Source organism: Aptenodytes forsteri, unplaced genomic scaffold, assembly GCF_000699145.1.
Source record: "Aptenodytes forsteri isolate BGI_AS27 unplaced genomic scaffold, ASM69914v1 Scaffold231, whole genome shotgun sequence".
Classification (NCBI taxonomy): Eukaryota; Metazoa; Chordata; class Aves; order Sphenisciformes; family Spheniscidae; genus Aptenodytes; species Aptenodytes forsteri.
Genome location: NW_008796046.1, coordinates 2,841,572 through 2,863,281, shown reverse-complemented (window position 1 = coordinate 2,863,281; position 21,710 = coordinate 2,841,572). Strand labels below are relative to the sequence as shown.

At 49.4% G+C, this 21,710-nt stretch overlaps 1 protein-coding gene across 2 annotated transcripts in view; it reads left to right on the top strand.

Moving 5' to 3' along the window:
- GAB2 (GRB2 associated binding protein 2) overlaps positions 1–21,710 on the top strand; it is a 41,179-nt gene that overhangs the window by 8,953 nt on the left and 10,516 nt on the right. Inside the window, exons 2-3 of one of the 2 annotated variants that reach the window (XM_009286139.2) lie at positions 17,464–17,704; positions 21,273–21,687. In XM_009286139.2, the coding sequence (XP_009284414.1) occupies positions 17,464–17,704; positions 21,273–21,687 (656 nt within the window). Of the gene's footprint in view, positions 1–17,463; positions 17,705–21,272; positions 21,695–21,710 lie in introns of both variants that reach the window. The other variant, XM_019473896.1, reaches the window with a different exon arrangement.

Sequence of the window (21,710 nt, the reverse complement as noted above, 5' to 3'; positions counted from 1 at the left end):
TAGATTCAGACTAGATCTAAGGAAGAAATGTTTTACGCTGAGGGTGGTGAAGCACTGGCCCAGGTTGCCCAGAGAGGTGGTGGATGCCCCATCCCTGGAAACATTCCAGGTCAGGTTGGACAGGGCTCTCAGCAAGTTGAAGATGTCCCTGCCCACAGCAGGGGGGTTGGACTAGATGACCTTTAAAGGTCCCTTCCAACCCAAACTATTCTATGATTCTGTGATTCTAATGTCCTCTGCCCTGTTTGGGACCTAGAGGTGGCCTGCATTGGGACGGCAATGTGGAGTCCCTAAGCCTTGAGCCCTTTCTTCTCACCCAACATCCTACCATACATATAGATGTAGCCTTTTCCTCAGCGTTCCCATCAAATACTTTCTGCACTCAGCGTCATGGAGCTCCATCTTTTAAAACACTGTATGTCACATCTAGATCCACTGGTTGCACATCTCAAGGGCATTTGGGTCAGTCCCACCCCTCCTTCTCTACCATGTGCTGAGTTTTCCTAACAAGGGAAACAGCCGTAACTGCAGATTCACTCTGGAAGGACAAATGCAGGTGTCATGTCAGCCCCAGACATGACCTAGCCTTGCTGGAATGGATGGGCAGACCTGGCAACCCCAACTCACTTTGCATCAGGCTCATGGCTGAACTTCAGGTGCATGCAAACGCCTCCTTGCCCGAGTCCCAGTTCATCCCTTAGTCATCCTGCCTCTTTAAATTTGTTCCAAACTTCCCTGACCCTGGTTTTCCTGCTCCACAAACAGCAAGTTATTTTAAGATCTGACACTGTTCAGCTTTTATTTCAGTGTAAACAATACCAGAGATGGAGTGGTCTTGGCACAAAGGAGCAATTTGAGAGCAGTTAAGTGCAAGCTGCCTTTTTTCTCCCCCCCTTTTTTTCCCTCTTTCCCTTTGGAGATGAGCTAGTTCAGGTGCTAATGAGTCTGCTGAAGAGCAGAGAGCCACTAAGGACCCAAAATTTGCTTCCTAGAAGACAGAAACTGGCTGATCTCTACCAACCGGTCAGAGTCTCCTTGCTGTGATTCCCTGGGCATTTTGGAGAGAGAACTGATGTCATTGAGAGTGAGACATGTGCTAGTGGTTATAATCTGTCCACTTTTGGGGAGAAGATGGAAAAAGATGTCTAAAACGAGGCAAATCATTTGCACCCTAAAAGTGCCCATTTCATTCCCTTGGCTCTCCAGGGAACCAGGACTGATGAGCTCAGGTGGAGACATCCACCTTGTAAACTCCTAAAACTCTGCTGAGGTGAATCCCACCCATCTCAGGATTGCTGTCAAGACCTTTAAGATACTTGGATCTTCAAATGGTGCCATTTGTCATTTCATTTACACCAAATGAGGATCAGCCCCTACTATTCTTCCATACCTTCTTCTTGCTGTACTCAGCTCTTCATCATGTTGTGCTACCAGAAGCATTGCAGGACCAGAGCCAACACCGCGCTGCTATGATGGTCACTGTCCTTAATACCAAGAGCAGATTTCTAGCCCATCTGGGTGCCAAGAAAAAGACTGAAGGAAGGATGCAGAGGGCTTTAGAAACCAGAAAGCAAGATAAAAGGTCTTAAGGTATCTCCATGATTAGAAAGCCAAGCTTCTGGCTTCAGGGGCTCTGATGCAATTGAATATCAGGTTTGCAATGCTGGATCAACATTTTCTTCAGAATTTGGGACTCGGGAATTTAGAAATTTTTAGGATTTTATTATTTAGATTTTTTTTGTGGCTGTGGACATTTTGGAGAGGTGGGGCTGGAAAAATCCAGAAGATCTGTCATCTGTGATTGCAAACTCATAACTCTGCCATCCCAGAGAGACCACCAGGAGATACGTGTTAGTTGAGCCCCCTTTAACCCTACCCAGCATTGATGGGAACTGGCAGAGGATGCGGCCATCTGTGGGAGCACCAGGTTTACAGGCAAGGAATGCTCCTATCTCACTACAAATAATAAAACCATCAACCAGCAAAAAAGAAAATTTACGCTCAGCTTTCAAACAAGACCAACAGCCAAATACTTCAGTTCTTCATGACTGTTTCCCAGCAGGCGCCCAGCACAAGGGTATCCGACTGGCCTCTTCTGAAGATAAATATGGAGCTGGAGGACTGGGGCCTTTGGGGAAAATCCTGCCCTTTCCTGGCCAAAGTCCCACTGGGTTTGCTGAGCTGAGGCTGGGATTTGAGCTGGGAGGAGAAGGAAGAAATGTGAAGTTCAAGAGGTTCGGGGATTTTTTAGGGCAAAAAGCATTGCCCCGCCTTTCTAGCACAGGTTTCCCAGCAGAGGTTGGCAAGCCACGTTCATACCTCTCAGCCCTGCCCAGGGCTGCCTCCTGGGCCAGGTACCCAGAACAAGAAACCTATTTAAAATAATTCTTCATTTTATAATTGGCTTTTATCGCTACGAGCCCTGTGTGCGTCAGGTCAGCCCCATTAGTTTAATGGGTGCTGAGGAATTTTTAGGATGACTTACTGACCGTGGAAAAATGAGTGCGGCAGACGGTATCAGCATCGCATCAAAAAGCAAAACCATGCAAAGCCTTTGGAAACAAAAACAGCTGATGGGCTTGGAGCGAAGTGACCGGCGAAGCGGCACTGTCTGAGCAAAACCGAGGGAGGGAGGGAGGGAGGGAGGCATTTTGGGTGTCGGCCAGCTGGGAGGAAACTCTCAGTCAGATTCGCCCGCATTTGTATTTCCCAGAGGGGCCCTGGGACTGTTTTAGCCCATGTGCCCCAACCGTGCCGCGCTGGGGTTCATGGAGCTGTACCCCGTGTCTGCAAAGCTGCTCGGGCATTGGGGCGGGATGTGGATCTGCAGGCAATGCCCAACATGTAGGGGCCAGACTGGGAAATACGATGGACATAGGACCCCAAAACGTGTGTGTGAGCAAGTTGGGGGACAAGGGAGAAAATCACAGCAACCTTCGCGGCAGATAGTTTCAGGCAGTTTTTCACAGCATGGCTCTTTTTTCCCCCAAGACAATGTATTTCCCCTTTTCTTCCCTCCATATATTTCACATTGTTCCCTCCAAACCTTTGACAGGGGCCACAGTTTATACACCCTGAGCACTGCTTTGTAAAACCTGATAAAAGCCAGGACAGATTTAGACTCTCGTTTCCCAAACCCCAATGCCTGTTTGTTTACTGGTTTGTATTGCTTTATATTTCCAATTAAAACCGAGCCTGAGTAAAGGGAAAGCTTTCTAAAGCCTTTAAAGCCTGTGTGTGAAGGCACATGGAGCAGGAGGGAGCCGTGAAGCTGTCGATTGCTGTGAACTTTCCATGACACCACTCAGGGTTTGTTTCCAGACTGATTTTTATTTATGAATGCAGTAGCATTTATTACTGATTTTATCTGTAAAGATAACACTTCTTCCCTAGATGGTTTCTATGCTTCAGTTATAATTACTGCCTGCTTCTCAAACATACTTCTGCATTATTTAATGTGGTCCAATGTCCAAGCTGTAATGTTGGCAATTTTTCACTTGGACTCCGGAGTTACACCTGATCTGGGGATGCCCGTGTCCCCATATGTGCCCTGGCCACATCCCGGCTCCCTCCGGGAAGGCTGAGAACATTTCTCAGGGTCCCTCACAGTGTAGATGTAGCCAAGAAACCAGTCTTCTGCTATGCTAGGTGCTGCGCAAGCACTGAGCATAAAGGCGGCCTCTGCTCAAAGGGATTCACCATCGAGGCACAGCATAGACATGTTGGTGCATCTTTTCTCCTGCCTGTAGCCATCTGCTGCCAGAGACAGCTCAGTGATGGTACCTGCTCCCTCCAAGCTGGGAATGATCTTAAAAGGGACACTTGGCCACAGCTGCTGAAAAACTTGATGAAACATGAGACTGTCCAGGAAAATGAGATGTCATTTATCTCTCCTGTTTCGCCCTTGCTCTCAGCCTGCTTCTTCTCTCCCTGGGAGTCAGACCTAGAAGGGGGTTACAGTTTCCACTAGGCATTCAAGGAGCATCCTAACTGTTGGTCCATGCTTATGATCATTTTAAGCCACAGAGGATGAAGCAAATACTTATAGTTAATCATGAAAAAACACCCCAACTTGAGTCTCCATCCTTGGAGATACTCAAAACCCAACTGGACACAGTCCTGACCTGCTGTGGCTGCCCCTGCTTTGAGCAGGGTGTTGGACTAGACCATCTCCAGAAGTCCTTTCCAACCCAAACATTCTGTGATTCTGTGATTTTTATGAACTTACACTGCAGGGAAATAGCAGGCTTCAGAGTACGGCGAGGAGCTGAGATACCTCAGCAATCCTAGCAGGTGAAACTGGAGTTGTTCCCTGTTAGCATCACCAGGAAGGTGGGAGGGCAGAGCATGAGATGAGACATTGCTCCATCTGAGTCCATATCACAGCGTATTGTCCGATACCCCTTGGCTCTGGGTAAGTCCAGACTCATGTTTTCTTACCCTTTTTGCTCTGTGTGATGTCCCTCATAGTCCTCCAGCTGCAGGTGGTGAAGCTCTGGCACATCTCGGCCCTTGCTGGGGATTCAGCTTCCTTTCATACTTACTGGGTCGTTGTCATATGCCTGAGGAATGTGTCTGACTTGCTTGCACCTTTGATTGATTGCCACCCTTTATATCTGTTTATTAGGATGGAAAATAACATTTCACCTAAAAAATTTCATCATGTGTTCTTTCAGCGCCACATGACCAAATCCCATTCTGGCCAACACAGCTGCTCCTTGCCAATTTTTGGTATGATTGCCTTCCATCATTTTACTGCCAAATATATAAACTGCCCTGTTCTTGTATGCCGTTGCTTTTGAAAGTAAGCTGGAGTTGAGTGACTCATTGCATTTGCTATTTTTTTTTTTCATAACTGACAACGAATCCTCTTTTTGAAGTGTCGGGCAGGCGTCTGGGCACTCAGGCGCTTGCAAATACTTCATCATGTGTAAAAGTGTAGTGAATGGCTATTGCACTGCCCGTGGCTCCATCCTCACCTTTATCTCACGGCAGATCACCTGCCCCGCCAAGCACCACCTTGTTTGACACTGCTATCTGTGTAAACCGTTCCCTCGAGCGTGCATATACTTTGCACAGGCTCAACCTTGATACAAAGCCTTTATGACGGTAATTATTTTTGCTGGCTTGCCATAACGGTTGACATTGCTCTCAAATGAGTCATGATGAAGTCTTTCAAATACCCACTTGAAATCCATAAATTCTGTGATGAGTCTTTTTGCTAGTTGATGGCTGCTTTGATGATTAGTGTTAGGGTCAAAACCTGGTCAACACATGATCTTCCAGGTGAAAATGCTGCCTTTTTCTCTTGAGATTTGTCTGAAAAAAATTCCTGATAGAGCAGAAGACTTTGTCTTTCCTGGAGAGCACTGTGGTGTCTCTTCAGTCTTTACACTTTTTTTTAAAGTGTCTCAATCCGCTTCTTGACTCCCATGGCTTTTCCTCATCCCCAAACTTCATGCCATGAGTCTAAGAATGGGGTGGTGTGATTTGTGATTTTCGCTTGAAGCACATTTCACACTTTTGCAGCTTTATTACAGTTTTTAAATACCATTGTATCTGTTCTTTGGCATCAACATAACCCTTTCTGAGGGTCTGAGATCCTGCTGGCTTTTCTGTGATGCTCCAGAAACTCACTTCCACCGTTTCTGCTACCTTTAAGAAAAACTCAGAGTACAGGCTTGCAAATGCTTTGGATTTCTTTGGCACATTGCTGGAAGGACCGCCCTGTCCTCTGCCTGCCGCTACTATTTTTATGCAGATAAGCCCATGATGTCCTAGCCCTGGACAAACAGTGCTTCTCGCAGTAAAAAAACCCACTGACAAATCTCAGTAACGAGAACACACACTACTGTCTGGTGTCTCCTGGTGCAGTTTGAAGGCAAGACCAACCCTGTGTTCACAGACATTTATGACACAGAGCGGTTTGTTTTATAAAGTGGCTTAAAGAATTAATACTTCCGTGAGTGCAAGAATTCCCACAGTTGTATTAGAGAAGTTAAAATATTTGCTTTAATAAGGTTTATAAATGATGAAGTGAGGCGCAAGTCAGTTTTCCCTGTGGGTGCGTTGCTGCATGAGTGATCCCTGTGAAGTTCTCAGCTGTCTCCAAAGCATTTAGAGATGGAAAGCTGGAGCAGGCTGGCTTCTGGTCCGGTCTGGTCCTGGTAATTCCTGCATTCCTGTGGTCATAGCCAAAATCCGTTATATCATGGCTTATTCCTCCCAGCATCTGTGGAGAGAAACGGCTCCAATGCACTGCGTATTTGTTACCAAACCACATTTCATCCCATGGGTGAAGGACTCTGTGATAGTGATGAGAGGGGCACCAAGTGCTGGATCTCATCCAGATCTGTTTCAGCAGCCAAATACACCAAGTTTGGACATGGGTCATCTGGGTAATTAAAACAAAATAAAATAAATCCCATCCCTGTGAGGAAGGAGGAGTTCTTAGAAGTGGCACATATGGAGCCTGAGCAAGCTGATGCTGGGGGAACGCTGCCCTTGCAGCGAGCGGAGGGAGTGACGAGCCCATCACAAATTCCACTTCAGAGGTGGTAAAAATTCAGCGTGTTCGTTTTCACTCTCACTGGAATTCATTTTCATCTGCTTTCAGCGTTGATTTTGATTCACACCTTTTCATTCTGAATTTGAATGAATTTCAGAAAAAATCAAGAGTTCTGCTCAGAATTGCGCTTTCATATCTAAAAAGTGCATGATGATGATCTTCGGTCAAAACAGGGTAATCCACCCCCAAAAAACGATCCACTCTGATGAAAACGAATTGAAACACCTTGACCTTCTCCCCTTTTACTTAAAATTCGCTTTTATCCTCTAAAGGTTTCTTGTAATTTCTGGCTGCGAGTGATCCCTTGGCAAGCTCCTATTTTGATTAAATGGCATTTTCCAGCTGGAGGATGTCAGAACATTTTCAGCTGGCCCTAAGCCAAGCGCGAGGCACAGGCGATGCACCGGGCCAGAAGATGCGGATTTTGGTCTGGGTGCTGGTACCATCTGTGGTGTGTGCAAGGATGGGTGCAGCCACAAGGGTGATAATGTAATCTGGGTTTTAAGGATGGGCTCACCGCACTTTGTGAGCCACGTTGGAGTGAGGAAGGGGAGGGTGGGGAGCTGCTGAATAAGCCCATGGGATGGTTCCAAACCCATGAGAGAGCATCAGAGGAGAGAGGGTTTGCTCTGGTCCTCGGATGCTGGAGGATGTTTTGTTCCTGAGTCAGGGGATGAGGAATGCCAAAATTCAAAAATATTACCCTCAAGGAGATTGTGATAAATCTGCCTCGCCCGAGTCTCCTGAGGACCAAGCTCTACATTACGCTCCACTGTCCCACTAAACCCAGCTCTGCTGCTGCTGTGTGTTAAAAATAACCACAAAACCAGCCCATGCTTTAGTGCACAAGGTTCAAACAGCAACATCCACGCTGGGAGCTTGCCCTGCTGCTCAGTGCAGAAATATCCAGGGGGGAGAGATTTGCTCGTCCGCAACCAGACGTGACGGGGAGATGGAGGTTGTCCAGGTGGAAACGGTCGTGCACAGAGATAAGAAATGCCAGAGCGTAACGTGGAGCTGAACTGATGGCGACCAAAGTCCAGTGGGATGTTAAATCCAGCAGGATTCAGGACTCCAGCCAACCCTGCATCTCCTTTAACCACCTTCAGCTTTTCCTTGGGATGGTCCCGGAGTGGTGCGAGCCGTGGTGGAAGGGGGACATGGGGACAGGCACAGGGCTGGGGCTGACCCTAACCCAAAAGCGCTTGCAGGAGAGGCTGCCAGCCCTGCGTTTCTGAGCGTGAATACCACGCTAACGTATTGCTGTGCTGCTTTCAACCCACGCCAGTTCTTGCCTTTGGCACAAGCTGTGCTCCCCAGTCCCTGCCAAACCAGTACAGATGTTTTAACACCCACCGGAGCCCAGATAATTACAAACAGAACCGAGAGACTGGTCGGGGCTGTTTTCTTTTCATTGCCTGAACTCTCAGCCGTTCTCAAGCGAGACGCCTCCCACTTTCTGACATTGCTTTCAAAGACATTTTTGTAGGCCACATTGCTAATACTCATTTTATTAGGGAAATGCTGAGAAGCCCCAACCAGGATGAGGATCGCACCATACCCGCTGATGTAACGGTGACCACAGAGTGAAACAAGTGCAGGGAAGATGAGTGGAGCGGTTGGGAAAACATGTTCATGAGAAATTAGAGCTGGTTTCTAACCAGCAGCTTTCCAGCCATGGCACTGCAAAGCTCAGCTCATTTTCAGATGGATTTGGGGAGTGTTTTCAGTGGGACAAAACCATGAGATCAGCTGGTGGGCACTGACCAGAGGATGCTGCAGGTCCTTCCCATCCTAGAACCTCATGAGAGACAGTGCCCATCATGGCAAGCTTGTGAGCAGAGCAGATGAGATGAAGGAAGGAGCAGCATCTCCTGTTTTAATGGAGGAAAGCCAGCAGCAAACACCTTCTACCTGGTCTGTGCTTGTACAACCTTAAGGTATGGGAGTCTGGCCCATGATCAGGTTCCCTCGGGCCATTTGCAAATAGCCAGGTTTGAGCTTAACAGATGAGAACTGTTTTGGCGTGAACTAAACCAGCTGTCTTATGCACCTCCCCTGGGGCCACTTAGAAAGTATCCGTGGAGAGGAGGACCAAGAAAGCCTCCTCAGGCTTCACGCCTACATGAACCTCAGGTCTACTCACCCCTTTTCCATCAGGATACTTTGAGGTCCTCTTGGGCATGCAGGTTCATTTTGTCCTTGCTGATAACTGGTTGGGTGGAAGATGACTGGCACAAGCCCACCAACCATGGTAGGCTCGAGCTGTCTTCATTGCTCTGCCCTCCATCCCTGCTATGAAATTCCTTGTAACCCATGCCCAGCCATGAAGATTTTCATCCGACATTATTCCAGTTCGTTTCTGGTTGCTGTGGAGACCAATTTAAATGAAACTCTAGTATTTTGAAAGAGAATATGATTCTAAGTCATTTGCGATGCAAGGTCCCATGCTAATAGCATTAGCATATTATTTGATTATGGCGATGTGTAGGGAATAAATTCCAAGTCCTTTTTACCGTCATTGCATCTTAAAAGAAGAGGAAGAGAAAAACCTCCAGGTTTTAGCCGATACTGAAGACCTTTACTGCGGGTGAACTCACAATTTCTGAATGCATAAAGCTTTGGGGGTCACAGGCACTTTTAACCTCATGGCAATGAGAATAGCTCCCTCAAAGGGACCTTTTCTTTCTCTGCTTCCACTGAGCACTGTTAATAGATTGCCTAATGGGCAGGACTCAGGTTTTTAATGATGGGTAGAGAGAGCCAGGATGGCTTTTTGAGCTGTTTGCATTTTTGCTGGAGCACTGGTGTGGCAGAGCCCAGCTAGAGAGCGGCTGTGGAAGGCACAATCCTCCCATGGCTTGCAGAGATTTTTCTTCTTGCATTTTGCCCTCAACATCTTAGGAATGGTTTTGCCTTCAAGACTTTTTTAGATGATTCTAGTATGTGGACAGGGTATGCCCATACCCCTAAACGAAAAAAAAATTGCATGGAAAACCTTTGCAGAGAGGCTCGTTTTGAGAGTAAAGGCTGCAGAGATGGAAAAGGGAGAGCTGAACTTCCAGCAAGAAAAAAACCCAAGCCAAACTAATTTATTTTTTTGAGTCTCCATCCCTAAGGGCATGTTTTCTGGGGATGAACTGACCCCTGCTCACACTGACCCCCGGGCTGCTTTGCTTGCCAGTTCAGGGACACGGTATTGCAGCCATGAGGGTTAATGACTCCTTTTGTCTCCTCTTTCAGCTTTTGCAGTTGATGCGGCTGATATTGCCCCATCTGAGCATACTGGGCTCACCTGAAGCCGTGCGAGAAATTCGGGGCTGTACCGCAAACCCCTGTCCCCATCTTGCCCCCTGTCTCCATCTTCCCCCCTACACCCTATGCAGCACCTACCCCCTCTTTCCTTTTAACCCATCAGCTAAAATACCACTCAGGGAGCAAAAAATAACATTAATCCCAGATAGAGGAGAGAAAAATGGGGCCAAACTCCTGTGGTTTGGTCCCATGCACGGGTGAAAATGCACCCATGAAGAAGGGGGCTCTGAGAGGAGAAATTTGGGGATCCTCTTCCTTTCCCCATCTCTGCCTTGCTGAGTGATGGCAAAGCAGACCCTTAACAGCGCTGCTGTTTTATTGACTCCCCGGCAAACCAGGAGTTATAATGTTTCTCCCCCAAGGTAAGGAGAGATCGAAATAAATTACTTCGGTAAAGAGCCGGGAATGGCAGTTCTTCTATAATACAAAGTGCAAATATTTGGGCCTCTCATGTGCTCCCTTGAATAGAAATGGTACGAAATTATGCATAAGTAAAAATGCGTTCACATTTCCTCCTAGCGAAAGTTTTTCTTTGCTCTCCTGGAGCATTAAAGACCTACGCTGTCGTCGCCATAAAAAGGGCTATAAAATTTAAAGCAAGCTGTGGCTGGGATTAGGCTGGGATTCTGCCTTTCTCCTTCTCCATCCCTGCTAAGTGAGGCGTGCACCCGTGTTTGCTCGAGCAAGGAAAGGCGCCCACATACTCCTCGCATTGAACAATAAGGAGGATGAGAAGAAATTTGTTCAGGACCTAAAAGCAAGTTTTTCCTGGGCTAGTGGATGCAAAGTCGATGGCACACCAGCCTCTGGGCTTTCACCCTGCCTGTTGGTGGCATGTTGGACCACAGCGTTGGCGTGATGTCCAAGGGAAAGCCCGGTTAGGAAACGCCAAAATCACTAATCATCGTCATAAATAGTAATAACCAATAATAATAACCAATGCCCTCCTCCAAAACAGGATGCCAGAGCTTCATTTCACACAGTGAGAAAGCTGGTTTGATGCTGGGCTGTCATGAGGCTGCCTCTGGAGCGGGAAAAAGACCCTTTTCTCACATAAATGTGTCATCTCTTTTGATAGCTCTTAGGTTTCAACAGCTGCAGCCCTGTCCTGCTGCACTGGCCTCTGCAGACCGCTCGTACCTCCAGCCAGGTTTGCTAAGGATGCCCCTGGCATCCGCTGGAATCGCATGTGCCACCCGCAGACAGAAAGCAGATAATTCTGCACGTCCCCATTGCCTTGTCTTTGGCACCTTATCCCTACCTGAAAAAGGCGAAAATACCCCCCCCTTAAGACCCCTTTGTGTTTTATACAGTTACAGCACAGCATCTTTGCCCTTTCCCTCTGTTCCAGCCTTTTTTTTTTTTTCTTTTTTTTCCCCCCATTTAATCCCTCATCAAATTGGTGTTGCAATGTTAGAGATGATGATTCATGAAGCAGAGGGTCAGAGACGAGGTTGGTTCTGCGGAACAAATGAAGCCTGTCCCAGCCCACGCTGCCACCCTGGGATTGTCCTTTGTCCCCGGCTGTAGGTCATTGTCCCACTCCAGGGCTGTCAGATAAGGGTGTCCCAGGTGGGATGCTCAAGGTCATGCGTAAACCAGGGCTGCGAGCATCCACCTTCATCTGCTTTTATCTCCAGCACTGAAGCCCTTATAACAAAAATAAATAGGTGCACACCAGGCAGCCCTGTCTGGCCAAATGTTAGACCTCCAAATATTGACACAAAATGTTGAGTTCCACAATCGAGCGGCAGATTTGCTCTTTAAAGGGTAGCTGCCATGTGCGGGGTGTGCTGATATGATACAGAGCTGGGTCACCGCCACCAAGGGGTGTTTCCTAGGGCAGGGATGGGATTTTGCGCACAGCCTCATCTCCCAGAAGCAAACCTGTGTTCTCCAGGGAGAAGCATCGCATCGTTTCTATTGCAGTCTCTCTCCCTTTTGCCCCTTCGTCCTTCAAAGAATTGATTGCTGCTAAAATAACTGAGATATATAATGCTTTGAGGTCAGGATGATCTGACTTGGCTCCTTTCCCTCTCTTCTTGCTCACTTGCTCTCCAGCGCTGTGATTTTTTCCTCTGGTTCCCATGCTTCTCCGAGACAAACGCTCTTACGTTGCCACTATTTTTCAGTTGTTTCATACAAATGCAAGCAGAGCACTGACACTAACGGGCAGAGATGATGCTATTTATTACCACTCGTCTTTGTCTCACTGTCTCTCCCATCGGCTCTTTCTTGGGTAATTCTTCCCATCCTATGTTGGATGCTTAAATAATTGGGGGATTTCACTATTGTCAGTAGAAGAAACCTAAGCGGACCAGCTTAGGCTAAGTATCATTTAGGTGGCTGAAATCAGGTAAGAGAAACCATGCCCTCAGCCCTCTGTGCAGCAGATCCCTGTCTGTAAAGCTCCTTTCCCTTGGCCAGTCTGTCCTGACCATTTTCTCAAAGCCAATGGAAATAAGCAGCAGAAACTGGAAAGGAAAAGCTCAAAAGCCCCATGTCACTTTTGTCCTCACCCTTCAGCTCCACTGCGGTGGATGCAGCTGCATCTACCTTGCCCCATCATCACTTTTGGGGAGCTCCACTTCCCCTGCTTTGCACCCCAAATTTGGGCGACACTGAATATTAGGGTACCTGTGTCCTTGCACGCAGCTCCCCACCCTGACGGAAACCGGAGAGGGGAAATTATCCAAATCGGACGCCCTTTCCAACTAACCTGCTGGAGGAAACCTTTAGCGGGCAACCTGCCAAGGCGTTCTCAGACTGACAACAGCTCTTCCAAATGCCATCCAACTTGGAGGTGATAGGGAAAGCTCGGTAAATAATCCTTCCTCGGGTGCCACGCTCATTCTCGTGGCGTCCCAGGGCCTCCTGGCAGCATGGTGGCATGGTGACTCATCCATTGGACATGTTGTTTGTTTTCTCCCTGCCAGGAGAAGCACACGGAGGGCTTGTTTTGGTAGGGTTGTTTGTCTTTTTTTTAATTATTTTTTTGTATTTGTGCTCGAGGAGTGAGCTGACAATGAAAGAGGAGGTGCAGGCAGATTCCCACGGGAGAAAGTTCCCCCTTTTTTTGCTAATAAATGATGGAGCTGCTCTACAGAGTGGGGAAGACGACAGCGCATGAGCACACTCTGCCCCGCGCCCTCCTAGGGATTATTTCCAGTAGATTTCTACTATTCCCTCACAAAAAAAATCTCACCGGCCATAAGTTTTAACTGGCACGAAGTCAGCGGTGCGGTCCGGGGCATTTTGTGGCCTGATTTACAGGGCAGATCTGAGGAGCCCTTATCTGCGAGGCCCCTTGGACCAGTTTGCCCTTGCCAGCGTAGTGTGGGCATCATGGGGAATTTCGTGCCGCTGAGGGATGCCAAGCAAACCTGGCACCTTTGCTGCCATCATCAACGGGAGCGCGGGAATTTAGCTACACCCCAAAATCACCTCCTTCCCAGGGGCATCATTTCAAGTCTATGGGATACGGGGAGTTGTAGTCCCAGCCTCTGCCTTCAGGCGGGGAAAGCTGACATCGCGGCTCCGGTGAAAAAGGCTGTTCTGAGCAACAATTTCCGAAGGAGGCTGAGTAATTATTTCGCTCAGATAAGCCCAGGAACATTGTGTGAAGCTATGTGCACACAGCAATAGTCGAGTGCTCTGAGCAAGGGAATTCAGAGCTGTCAGCAAGGAGGGAAATGCCACTTTGGGGGATTGAAAACATTCATAAAAAATTCCTGGCTCCCAGCCTAGTCCGTCCTGTTGCCGGACGTTCTCTGTGCTCGCAGTTGCGTATTTTTGCTTCAGGGATGGAGTCGCAAGGAGGTTTTTTTTCCCCCTCTGCTGCAACGCATGGCCAAAAAGGCACATCTTAACCTGGACTAGCGAGTGACGAGCCTTCGGCCGACCGAAGCCCACCCGGCACCGTGGGGTTTTGCAGGGCTGTGCTGGCTTATCCCCACTGAGCCTCTGGCTCACTTTCTCGCAGGGACCAGCGCAACAGCTGTAGCATGAGCCCAGCGAGATGTATGCATGCAAGCTGTGCTGCTGACATCGAATTTTAAGTTGTGAGCGTCCAACGCCGCCTTTTCCAGACCGTGAGAGTCCAATTCCCCGAACTCGGAGGAGAACCGGCCAGGAAACATGGGGTTAAGATGACACTTCCCACATGGCCCCACTACATAACCTTAACTCTGCCCCGGGGAATGGCAATAGGAACTGGAACAGTATCTTATCCCTCCTTGGCTGTATTATTTGATACATTCCCTCAACATAAACTCAAGATCGCAACATAAAGCCAAGGGATTTGAAGGCTATGTCTATGCTGTTAAATAAAGGAGGGCCACGGGTTTATCCATGGCCCCGAGGTGGATGGCCATGAGGGATGGAGAAGCATCATTCTTTTTGGCTCGTGGCTGGATTGAGTTGAGCGTCTTTGGTGATGATGCGGGTGGGACCGATGCCTGGAGGCGTCCGGATGGGACCCCCTGGACTTTATTCACTAAGTGTCCCTCATGGACACGGGAAAGGAGTATTGGTCCTCATCGCCTGGGAGCTGGGCACTGCAGCATGGCAAGCTGAAATGGCTTTGGGACCTCTGGCTCGTAATTCACACTGTATGCCTTACCCTCATGGGGACCTCTCTCCGTTTCAGGCCAACGTGAAAGCACAAATGTCTTGACTTTTCCCTTTAGCATGTACTAGTCATCAAATACTATTTTTCTGTCTCAATTTCCTTTCTTGCCTCCTTTTCTGCCCCCCAGCAGGACCCAGCGTCAGCGTGTGACCTGGGCGCATGAGCTGCCCTTTTTTCTAGTGCAAAAAACCCCACAACATAAAAAATACAGAGCAATCTTGGCAGTCCCCTTCTGCAGCCGCAGGATTTATCTTCCCAGCCCTCGCAATACCCTCCCAGCCCCGTGAAGCAATCTATCTCTCACCTGCTATTACAGAGTTCATCTCACAGACCTAATGGAGTACGTGAGTCCTGAATTTGCTCCCGCTAATGCTCTTGGTGGCCGGGTCACTGTGGGAAGCGAGCTGGGAATTCATTTTGAAAATCAATGTAGACGTCAATAGAGCGGCTTCCCCCAGGGAAGCGACGTGCTTTTTAACAGGCGTTGCCGCCTGCTCCCCTTCGTCCCCCGTTTTGTTTTATGCGGTCAGAGTAGCCACAGAATAATTCATCCTGCTTTCAGTGAGTGTGTCTTTTGCACTGCGCTCTCCGGTTTCCCCAAATCAGACTGATTTTGGGGAAAAGATTAAGGTCCCCTGGCAGTGCAGGATTCACTGGGCTCCTCAAAGTGTTATGATTTGAACTTGCTGTGCCCCAGTGTGATGCTGGGGACCGTCTCCTCCGTGCAGCCCCAGCTGTCCCCTTAGGCTGTGTCGGCATGAATAAATTGGTATAATTTCTAACTCCCGGGAGTATTTTGGCCTGCCATGGCTTTTCCATGCAATGGCAAGTGCAGAGCCTGCAGGGATAGTGTTGGAGGACTGCTCAGGGCAGAGGTACCTCAACCCAGCGCAGTTCACAGCTGTCCCCAGAGGTAACCTTCATGCTGGGATGGGGAGACAACACCAACCTGCAACCTCGCACCGTCCTTGGAAGAGTCTTGGCCAAAGCCCAATGTCATGGGCAATTCTTGGCCATGATTTGGGAGGTAGCAAGACTGGGAGGCTGTTCCTGAGAGGCACTTTGAGAGCAGGCCCCCTGTTTTTGATAGCAATGTGGGTATGGGCTCTACCACGCTGGTTGACCTCAAATCACTTAATTTGGGACTAAGGTTTGTGACTTGTAGAGCTCTCAAGACTCCTTTTCCAATGGGGATCAGTCTGCACTGCTATGGGATAAATATTTAATAAGAATGAGGGTCAAGGCACTGTTTTGTCCAAGGACACCGAGACGGCCTTTTACTCCCATGAAAAGCACCAAGGGATCTTTAATGCCAATGCAAAGAAGGCAGGAATCGGAGTTTTAAGCTCTCATCCCCCACCATTAATGTCAGTGTTAAATATTGATCCTTTCTGTGTTTAGCACGAACCAAACAACAGAGTCAAGCCATGCTCTTTGGCTTTTATTAATGTACTTCTTCTGCATCAGGTGAAGTTTGCAGTAACGCCAGGAAAAAAAAATGTAGCGGCGGTGAACGAGCAGCAGACAGATCGATTTTGTATCTTGACACGATTCAGAAGGCGGTGAAAAATCACCCCGTGCGAAGCATCTCCTTATCCCAGCCACGACAGCCATTTTGTAGAGAACTCATTCCTCTGCAGCGTAAGAGAGTCAGGCCCAAAATTTCTGGTAGGATCTGGGATTTGAGGGAAGGAATGGGAACAAGAGGTTGGAAATGTGTAAAATCCCCCTCGTCCCCGTGTCAGAGCAGGTTCCCTTACGGGTGTCTGAAGTCAAATTTGAGGAGCAGGTGGACATCGTGTTGGGGGAAACCTGGGAGCAATTCCAAAATCAGTGGTGGCCAGAAAATGGGTGGATTTACCCAGGGAAAGATGGCCTTTTTGTTAGGGTTTAGGGTTTTTTCTGTGTTTTGCATCAGCACCAAATAAATGTAAATCACAGGTATTATAAAGGGTGACTTCAGTGAACCGCCATAAGTGGTTTTCACATGCCAGGAGTGCATGCATGGCCTGGAGACCATGCATGGTCTTCTGCATGGTCTTCTGCAGCCAGAGATGGATCAGCTTTCCCAAAATATTCTGCAGCTTTTGGGTTTTCTGGGGTTTGGGGTTTTTTGTTTGGTTTTTTTTTTTTGTAATGGGGGTTTACAGCTTGGCTGTAAAAATCCATCCCTGGTTCAAATTCTTGGAGCATGCTTATTAGAGGGCTGGAGTAGCCAGGTGATTATTCCTGACCTCTGGGATACTCTCTGTTGAAATGAATTTAACATTTTAAAGTGTATTTCTCCTTGAGCAAGGCGAGGAGACACTAGGAGTCACGCCTTGGGCCTGCATCCCATTTTACTAGCAGAAAACAGCAGGAACTCTGTTGAGGTCACAAAATTAATAAAGAATTGGGGAACATGGGAATATTTTTAATCTCTGCTGTCATTACGTCCATCCACATTCCCACCCCGTGCCTCAGTTTACCCAACTGTAAAAGGATAGCAGTGATGCCCTTACACAGAGGGATGGGGATGACTTAAATCACATCTCTAAAGCCACCTACAAAAGGTCTCTAAGAAAAGACAGAAGCAGAAACTGCGATGTGAAAGCTCTTCTCTTCCTTTTCCTTTTTAACCAGGTTTTAACAACACACTGAGCTCCCTGTGGATTGGGCTGACATCCCCCAGACATCCCTGCAAGCCACTAAGCATGTGATAAAATATGAGAAAATTATAAAATATGATAAAATGATAAAATATGATAAAATATTTATTTCCCTACATGGTACCTATAGTTGCATGTGCTCCAAGTAGAGGAGCCTGCTGCTGAGTGCATCACTCAGAGCCATAAGCAAACCTCACCGACCTCTGTAAATGCCAGAGCATTTAAGTAAGGAAAATCCTGGGAACACAGGCTGTGGGGTCACTGCATCTGGCCGCTCACCAGTGTGTTTTTTCCCTTCACAGATACCCTGCGGAGCATCGCCTCCATGAACCACGCGCCACGGTCCTCCCCAGCAGAGCTCAGCGGTGCCAGCCATCATCTTCTGCGAGAGCGCAAGTCCTCAGCGCCATCCCACTCCAGCCAGCCCACCCTGTTCACCTTCGACTCGCCCTCCAGCCACCTCCAGAGCACCCTGTCTGCCAGTGCCCCCCAGGACTACCTTTTCCTCCACCAGTGTATGAGCAGAAAGTCAGAAAACGCAAGGTATTGTAGCCCGCCTGGGAGCAAACCTTGGGGACAGCTGAGGGAGGGCTGGGGGTGAGCGGCTCAACCCACCTCCATCCTTGGAGGTCTGCAGAACCCAGCTGGAGAAAGCCCTGAGCGATGGTCTCATCTCATCGCGGCTGGGAGGAGGAGGTCGGAGCAGCGACCTTCCAAGCTCCCAGCTTTCCTAGCTTTCTGGATTGTATTAAAAACTGGCTGAATGGCCGGACCCAGAGGGTGGCGATGAGTGGCACAAAGTCTAGTTGGAGGCCAGTCACTAGCAGTGTACCCCAGGGGTCAGTACTGGGTCCAGTGCTGTTTAACATCTTCATTAATGATCTGGATGATGGGGCAGAGTGTATGCTCAGCCAGTTTGCTGATGACACCAAGCTGGGAGGAGTGGCTGATATGCCAGAGGGTAATGCTGATACACCAGAGGGACCTCAACAGACTGGAGAAATGCGCCAGCAGGAACCTCATGAAGTTCCACAAGGAGAAGTGCAAAGTCCTGCACCTGGACAGGAACAACCCCAAGCGCCAATACCTGCTGGGGGCCACCCAGATGGAAAGCAGCTTGGCAGAAAAGGACCCGGGAACAGTATCCTGGGCTGCATCAGGAGGAGTGTTGCCAGCAGGTCGAGGGAGGTGATCCTTCCCCTCTACTCAACACTGGTGAGGCCACACCTGGAGTATTGTGTCCACTTCTGGGCTCCTCAGTACAAGAGAGACATCAACATACTGGAGAGACTGCAGTGAAGGGCCACAAAGATGGTGAAGGGCCACAAAGATGATGAAGGGCCTGGATCATCTCTCCTGTGAGGAAAGGCTGAGAGAGCTGGGACTGTTCAGCCCAGAGAAGAGAAGGCTCAGGGAGAAATCTCATCAATATGTATATATCCATAAGAGAGGGTGTAAAGAAGACAGAGCCAGTCTCTTTTTGGTGGTGTCCAGTGACAGGAAATGGGCACAAACTGAAGCACAGGAGGGTCCCTCTGAACATCAGAAAACACTTTTTCAATGTGAGGGTGACTGAGCACTGGCACAGGTTGCCCAGGGAGGTTGTGGAGTCTCCATCCTTGGAGATATTCAAAAGCCATCTGGAGACGGTCCTGGGCAACTGGCTCTGGGTGGCCCTGCTTGAGCATAGGGCGTTGGACCAGATGACCTCCAGACATCCCTTCCAACCTCAACCACTTTGTGATCCTGCAGACGGGGCCCTAATTCCTGCCTTTAACCAGAAGAAACACAACCAGAGGGATGGGCAGGGTTTGCACCGCTCTGCCGTTCATCCCTGCTGTAGCCCAGAGCCCGCTGGGCTTTGCGGCAGCTCGTGGTGCACGGTGTGGTATTTCTGAGTGAGCGACATCTCTCCGCCTCCGGACCCAGCCGGTTGCCTTAAATAGCGAGGAGTTTTTTTGGCGTGAAGAGTTTTGGCTCGCGAGAGCGGCGAGGAGGGAGGGAGGGAGAGAGAGACGGTCGGAGCCCAGCTGGCGTGAGGTGAGAGCAGAGCCTGGGCTGCAGCCTCCGCTGGGCTTTCCTGCTGCAGCTGCCTTTCCCTACCCGAAAAACAACAACAGAAAAAGGCTCAGAAAAATTAACTTCAGATGGAGTTAATGGAACAGTGCTTTAAAAAAGGCCCTCTGATGCTCCAGCTGTGAGGATACCTAAAAGCCACCCTCCAAGAGCCCGAGCGTGGCTGGAACACCGAGGAGGAGGGAGCAAGCACTGATGCTTTGGGGGCAGAGACAAACCGGCCAGCGGCAGCTTCTGCAACTGGGCCAGAAATAATCGCCCCAATCAATGCCCAGTGCACAGGGCCAGGCTGCAGGCCTGCTGGGAATCCCTCCCCTTCCAGCTCCGGAGATCTTACTTTACTCATCCATAAAATGAGGGTAATAGTAGCTAATTGGTCAGCGATGCTGAATAATTAACCCCTGAGATGCTTCAAGTCCTCGGCCGAAAGGACCTTGCCAGAGCCCAGACATCTGCCGGGCAGACTGAGCTCCAAAGGCAGCAAGGATTCATTTGTCATATCGCAGCATCCCTTGTTTTTTCCCCAAATAAGCCCTATTTCTGAGCGCCATCTCGTGCTGGCTCCATGAAACAGAGTCCCTGTTGTACCTGCAGAGCATCAACCCCGCCGGCGCAGCGTAAATCAGCATCTCCCAGCTTTTCCCATAGGGCTGGCACTTCCCCAGTGATTTGCCGCAACTGGAAACCCTCCCCCTATAACCATTTCACTTTTTCCCAGCGTGGTGATTGATACAGGGCAGGACTCTCCTCCACAGGGAGATGTTTAAATGGGGCTGGCTAGCCCTTTCTGGCTGTGAGCATGTCGTCTTCAAAAGCCTGACCCACGCCTGGTTATACCTCTGCAAGCAAAAAGACCCAGCCCAAGGCTACCTGTCACCCTCTCATGGTGTGTGAGCATTAGCTCTTCGTGGCAGGGTAACCCTTTTTTGGAGCTTTGCTGTATTTTCTTCTTCCACGCTGCTTCAGATGGCTTGGAGGAAGGCATCATCATCACCCACGTTCAGCTCTGCCATGTCTTGCCCTCATGTCCCAGCGCTTCCACAGCAATGCTCACATTTCCCCAAGTCTTTTGGGATGGGGGTTGAGGCGGAGGGGGGGGGCAAAAGTCCAAGTGGCCAATTCAAGCATTCCCTGACTCAAGAAAATGTCATCTGCTGGGGTTAGGGGTGCAGAAAGCCCATGGGGCTCATCATCTTCTGCAGCGCTGGAGCGTTGAAAGAGGAAGCAGCAGGAGGGATAAAACAGGAGGTGAAACACCTCAGAGGGAATTGGTGGAGCAGCGGTGCCTAATGAGCAGTTGTTAGAGGACCGAGGTCTCCCCAGTGCTCGCCCTCTGTCCTGGCTGGTGTACCCAGGCATGACTGCAATACAAATCAAGGAATCATTAGCAAGGCACGAACCTAATGACCACACTACCTCACCCAACCCAAGGCACTCGAGGGCTTTTATAAATCTCAATTCAACCCTGAGGTTTATTCCTCCTCCCCTGCGGATCAGGGCTGCAAACCCAAAAACCCAGCTGGGGAGTGTCCTTGCCTCCCCAGGACTTGCCCTGCAAGAGGGAAGGGTGGCGGCATGGCTGGAGGTGTTGAAATAATCCCCATCAGGAATTTTTCCAGTCCCTCTCAAACGCATTTGCAAGGCAGATGTGAGAGTAAGCCTCCCTCCTGCACAGCGGACGGGCGGCCGACGCGTGATGGCGATGCTGATGGGGTAGTGCTTTGCAGCCGTGTCTTGGGTCGCTGTCAGCTGATGCGAAAATTGCCCTTTTGGAGCAATTTATGTCTGAATAAAAGGCTCATTCCTGCCCATAGCCCCACCATGGAGCTCAGCGCTCCCACCTGTGACGGGGTCATTTTGAAGGTGTTTTCAGCACAAAACAGGTTGTGGGCACGTTTGGAGGGGTCTGAGGTGTTCCCATTGCCCTGGGGTTGGGCAATGTGGGTCGGGAAGGTGACAAACGGGTTGCAGAGCTCGATGCACCTCAAGACTGGATCTCCCCCCATCTCAGCCCCCTTCTCCCCTTCCTCCGCAGGAGCGCCAGCTTCTCCCAAGCCACGAGGTCCGCCTTCTTCATGCGGAGCGACACAGCAGTCCAGAAGCTCTCACAGGGCAATGGTCACTGCATGAACGGTGTTGGCGGACAGCTCCACGGCTTTTACAGCCTGCCGAAACCCAGCCGGCACAACTCAGAGTTCAGGGACAGTGCGTACGACCTCCCACGCGCCTTCGGTTCCTACACCCACCCCAAGTCGAGCCTCACCAGCTCCGAAACAGATAATGAGGAGGTCTACACCTACAAGACTCCCAACAACACCCTATGCAAGGAGTTTGGGGAGCTCTCCACAGACTCCTATGACATCCCTGCCACCCCGCTCTCCGTCTACCAGATTCCCAGGACATTTACACTGGACAAGAACCACAACGCTCTGGCTGTGGCCGCCAGCGACTCGCCCGCCGCGCCACCCCCGCG